Below are 5,528 nucleotides of genomic sequence, written 5' to 3'. Positions count from 1 at the left end.
ATTTAAAAACATCTCTTTGTTTGAAATAATCTCATTGTCATATTAAAAATTATGTTTAATTTAAGTAAATATGTCATTTGATAGAAAATAAAGGATGAAAATCCTTTGACTACATAACAATAATTTAGTCCACAAGTTTCTTTCACATTAAAAATATTGTAATTATTCTAAGAAATTACAAAAAAATGGATCCAAGATACATTGTTAAGAGTGAACAATGAATTTTAAATTACAGAAGTTAAGAATCCACAAAAGTGGGGTTTATACTAACTTTACCCAATAACTTACAATTTGTGAATCGTCAAAAGTATGAATCACATAGTTCATCAAAACAATATTAAAATTTCTATTGAAATCAAAGCATTCTATTTAAGCTATCTAATTTAAATGAGGGAATAAGAGAAAAGGTTAAAAGTATATATTTGTATCACACTTTAAGATAAGTAAATGAACATAAATGGTCATAAGTGTTTTGACTAAACCCATTTGGAAGTTACATGGTACTCTCATTGTAGGGAGTTTTGGCTGAAATAGTTTTGGCTTAAATAGTTCTCACTGAAAACCCTTGAGTATATAAAAGACATATTTTTTAGAAGAATTAAAAATTTCTAATAATGTAATCATGGGGTTTTTGTTGAAATAGTTTTGGTCAAAGCAATTTTGACCAAAATTGGTTTGGCCCATGGCCCCTAGGTGACATCCTAGGCGACATCCTCATGATCAAATTATTCAGGAAATAAAAAATTCTTAACTCTACTAGCTAATTTTTGCATCAAAATTCAACTTTATAAAAAAATTAAAACTACTCTTTTATTAGAGCTCAAAGTCAAGAATATGCTCACATTGCATTTTGATTAGATATAATATATTTTAACTACAAAATATTGCAAGTAGGTATCTTAGCATTCAAGAAAATGTTAATTCAGTAAAATAATAATAATAGTAAGTCATATAGCGAACAATTTAAAATATATGATTCAATGGAGCAAAGACTCTTTTTGAATGCACATATGTATTTTAATTGAAATAGATTTGATAGGTAAAATATGGTTGGATATGAAAACTATCTATATTAGATAAGTTGAATTTTGAATTGTTACAATGGAGAAAATATAGATCGAAAACAATTTTGTTTTTTAATGCAACATATTTTTAAATAAGAGTTACGTATATTTCTTTAGTGAGAACTAGACCCTTTGATTTTCAATATTTTTGAAGTAATGAAAAAAATCAACTTAAAAAAATAAAAATACAACATTCTTAATTTTAAAAAAAAAACCATTAAAAATAATAGGCATAAATTTTGTCAATTTTTACACACTTTATTAGTTTACATCATCTTCAAGTTTCAACCAAAATGTCACTTGCATGTGATTGAACCTCAATAGTTTTGATGTTAACTTCTTCCATATAAATATGTGACACAAGTTTGCCTTAAAAACCTTGCTTCAAAGTGTTGCCACATCATTTATTAAAACTCAACTAATGTATTTCTACCTTCAATAATTTGATTTTTTTAAGTAGTCCATTGTTGTGCATATGTTTTTAAGATTTTAATTTTTATGTCGAATATTGTTTTATTATATATGATTTATTAATTATATATTTTGATGGTTTCTAATACAAATAAATGGTATTTTGATAAGTTTAATGGTTCAACTAGGAGGAGATACCAATAGAGCAACCCCCTAATAACAATAATTCTTGAATTTAAAGAATATATCACAACTTCAATGAGAAACTAAAAAAAGAAACTAAAAGCTACAAGATTTTCCTTTATCAATGAATTAAAATTTTTAAATTTAAAATAGATTATAATACATTTAAATATAATAATAAGCCTAGTTTTTTTTAAAAAACTCTTTTACAATTAAGTAATTTGACAAAGATAAAATATATGTGTGTATATAAAAGAACTAAAGTTACATGTACTTACAATAATTATCTAATAATACATTACATCTAATTTTTCAAATATTCTTTATAATAGCATTGTAGCTTCCTTCTGATCTATGATTTGAGTGCTTTATGATTGTACAATTATAAATAAAATAGATAAAAATAATAATAAATATCGAATCAAATTTGTGTAATTTGAATTTTGAAATATAAGTTCTATATATTAGTTATATTTTACTTGGTTCTATATATATTTACAATGGTTTTATTTCATTGTCATAAAAATAAATTTTAATATCAAACAAACAAATAATAGATTGGATGACTTTGCCAATGAATCTAATGCTTATTAACACAAAGCCATTGTACTTTTAACTTCTCTTAATTATTTACATAAACAAAAGTCAAATTTTTCTCATACCAATGCAAAACAACAATATTGATATTTTACATAATAAATAATAACCAAAATAAAAAATATTAATGACAAAAAGTAAAAGATCTTATTATAATCAGTGTATCTATTACATTCAATAAACTGACTTTATAAAGCTATTATTTATTATCCACCCAACTAACTAAAGTAACAACTAATTTATTTATCGTCAAACTTAATTTCCTAACATTTTCTTTAAAAATATGTTAATTCAACCTTCCCACTGCTTTGAAGCGAGGCTCTTTTTCTTCATATTTCTGTTCAGAGTAAATCTTCATGTAGTCACCAAATGTATACTTTGGATAAGCAGATAATTCATGAGCAGCATTCCCATTGCCTTGAGCTTGAGCAACGAGCTGAGGTGCAGGGCTCACAACTGCATTGTATGAAGGATTATAGAAGGATGCCACTGATAACCGGTTTCCATCCTTTGTTGGGAGAATTCTATGCCATGAACTCTTATACTTCCCATTGCTCACTGCTTCTATCTGATCACCAATGTTCACAACAATTGAGTGTTTCATTGGTTGCACATCAATCCAGCTGCCATTGTTGAGCACTTGAAGGCCAGGAACCTCATCATCTTGGTACAAAAGAATGAGGCCACCTGCGTCTGTATGAGCACGGATTCCCTTTATCAGATCTGGCCTTGGGCAGGGAGGATAATGGCTCACCTTTGTGCCAAAGAATGGTTTCTCCTTCTTCTCTTCCCCTGCAAATACCCTTTTCAGAAATCCTTTCTCCAGCCCCAAGCTTTCACTTATTATTTCCAACAATTTCTCTGTCAGATTGTATATTTGGCTGCGGAACTCCTCAATTGTATCCCTGTGCACAATGCAAAAGTTAATGGGCTAGATGTTTGCATTAAATTTAATTAAATGAAAAACAAGGGTTTACTCCGATTCTATTATCCCAGAATATAGGAAAATTAGATGTGCTGATGTTAAACTATGTGAATTGTTTCTATTGATTATGTTTGCTGATTGTTAATAGAATTTATACAGAAGGATCAACTATAATAATGTGCACTTGCAGCAGTACATATTAGTATTTAGTGTATGTTGTACGTACTTGAATTCTTTGGGTTCCGAAGGCCAAGAATTTGTCTCTTTCATCTCGTGGACTTGAAAAACGTCCTCCCAGTCCAAATTCTCAATCTTCTCAGCATTATTTCCCTTTGCTTCAGCTTCAGCTTCAATGGCCTTGTTCAGTGCCCTTACTGGGGACGAATTCTTGAAATGTTGTTCTCTGTTAATTTTATATTGTTCTGAACAAACCTCTTTCACACGGTCGAGAAGACCGTGGTCAATGCCGTGGTTTATAATCTGAAAAAATTAAACCAATTTAGTCAATTCCAGTTTACCAATCACATAATTATGTAACGAATGATATCTATCTATCTATAACTGACCCTTTTTATCAATTTGATAATATCATCACAATCATTTTCCTGTTGTATTTTTATCAATATAAGTAAATCTGACCCTTTTTATAGTATAACAATACCAAAATCGTGGTAAGAGAACGGTTCCAACTCCAATCCAGATTCCTTATAACTTAGTTTACCCTTATAATAAGAAGATAAAACAGCTGACCCTTGTTGTACCATACAACACATATGAAACAAGCATAAATACCTGAAAAAATCCGGGAGATTCACAAGCCTGTGTGATTTGAGCAATAATGGCCTTCCTCTCTCCTCCATTAATGTTCTCTACATCAATCACTGGAACACCCATTTCCGAATTTCTCGTGGAAAACCTAAAGACAATCAAATGCTAAATAAATTTTCACAACTAAGAAGATAGATGAACACTTGGTAATGTTCGCAACACTGAGACCCTATTTATATGTCATTAAAAGAATTCAATTCACGTGTGAGAATACTTAACTACGTCTCTTCGGAGTGAATTTACTGCTCACGATATGCTTCAGGATTAGACCAAGAAGTCAATATTGTTGTGCATATCAGTTATACTTCCAATCACACGGCTAAATCTAATTGTTGTTTGATTAGGATTCTTGATTTTTCGGACTGTACTCCAATTGAACTTGTATGTTGACGTACTTGAATTGAAGATATATTTCCTTTTTAGTCTGAGAGGCACATCATGATCTGCCGACTGTGACTAACACGGCAAAATTTCATTCTCCCAAGTTAAGCTTTCGTTTTCCACGTTTCTGCTTGTGTCGTTTGAATTTCTGTAGAAATGGGGACGAAGCCGCCCACGAGATATTGTCAATAATTAAACATTCAATTTGAGCTTTATTCTTATGATATATTTAAATAGTCATTTGCAACGCCTCTAACAATGATTTCGACAATTGTAGCCCCTGCTCATCTAAAGATATGTTCATATTTACTTCACTCTTAAGACATCTTCTACTTGAGGGCCTTGATAGGTTGTAAGATTTTGGACATTCTATGTAATATGAAATATTCACGGAACATGTAGTATGTGATATGATTTACTTTATATATTTGGCAATCAACAATCTCATTTTAGATTCTTTTACAAATTCTATAGTTTCTCATTGTTAATCAATGTCAGGGTCTTATCTTTCTTTATATAACTTATAGTCTAAGGATCACAATCATAGGTCGTATAGAGATTAAACTAAAGTGTACATATCCTTATCCATTCATGAGCTCAAAAGTGTTCTCTCCTCATTGATGTACCCTTGTCTATTTCTAAGATATGTTGTGCACCTTGTCTTAGTTTCAGTAATGGTTCTAGAGGAGCTGAGTACTTAAAAAACACACACAAAGGCTTAATTCCTAGGTTCAAAGTATTAAATTGTCAAAGTTGACTTTTTTTTCTATTATTATTTGATATTCAAGAGGGGCCCTAAAGGAGAGATCAATTACAATTTTGGAAGCTAGTTTGGCACTATGCCACATATTACAAATCTATCACCATCACTTGTCATTTTAGGTCACCCTAGCATATACATTTAATGTGACATAACTTTATAATTTAAAGACATCCATTATGCTCTTAAATGCAAACTAAATGTTAAAGCAAGTATGCTACAAAAGAATAATTATACCATATATAAATTCTAAAAGAAAATAAATGATTTAAATGTGGCTCATCATATAGGTCATTTACACATATTTTTAAATATTATATTCAATATACCCCTTTATTAATTGTTTATAACTTATAGGACACAAGAGGTAGCAAGTCCT

The 5,528-nt window shown here is 29.8% G+C and overlaps 1 protein-coding gene across 1 annotated transcript; it reads right to left on the bottom strand.

Moving 5' to 3' along the window:
* Positions 1–2,379: 2,379 nt before the first annotated feature.
* LOC149559758 (1-aminocyclopropane-1-carboxylate oxidase-like) lies at positions 2,380–4,155 on the bottom strand. The gene is made up of 3 exons (XM_089824271.1): positions 3,973–4,155; positions 3,407–3,660; positions 2,380–3,160 (listed from the first exon to the last, which is right to left on the bottom strand). The coding sequence occupies exons 1-3, from the start codon at positions 4,072–4,074 to the stop codon at positions 2,542–2,544; spliced, it is 975 nt and encodes a 324-aa protein (XP_089680397.1). The 5' UTR covers positions 4,075–4,155; the 3' UTR covers positions 2,380–2,541.
* Positions 4,156–5,528: the final 1,373 nt, after the last annotated feature.

Source organism: Cupressus sempervirens, chromosome 4, assembly GCF_028749045.1.
Source record: "Cupressus sempervirens isolate cs-2001-9-10 chromosome 4, ASM2874904v1, whole genome shotgun sequence".
Lineage (NCBI taxonomy): Eukaryota > Viridiplantae > Streptophyta > Pinopsida > Cupressales > Cupressaceae > Cupressus > Cupressus sempervirens.
The sequence above is the reverse complement of the archived record's forward strand: the minus strand, read 5'-3'. Positions and strand labels throughout refer to the sequence as shown.

Excerpts from the sequence above, each read along its gene's own strand:
- LOC149559758 (XM_089824271.1), bottom strand. The coding sequence starts at position 4,074 with ATGGGTGTTCCAGTGATTGATGTAGAGAACATTAATGGAGGAGAGAGG. Across the intron at positions 3,661-3,972 it reads AATCTCCCGGATTTTTTCAG|ATTATAAACCACGGCATTGA; the intron begins GTATTTATGCTT and ends TAATTTTTTCAG. Across the intron at positions 3,161-3,406 it reads TCGGAACCCAAAGAATTCAA|GGATACAATTGAGGAGTTCC; the intron begins GTACGTACAACA and ends CATTGTGCACAG.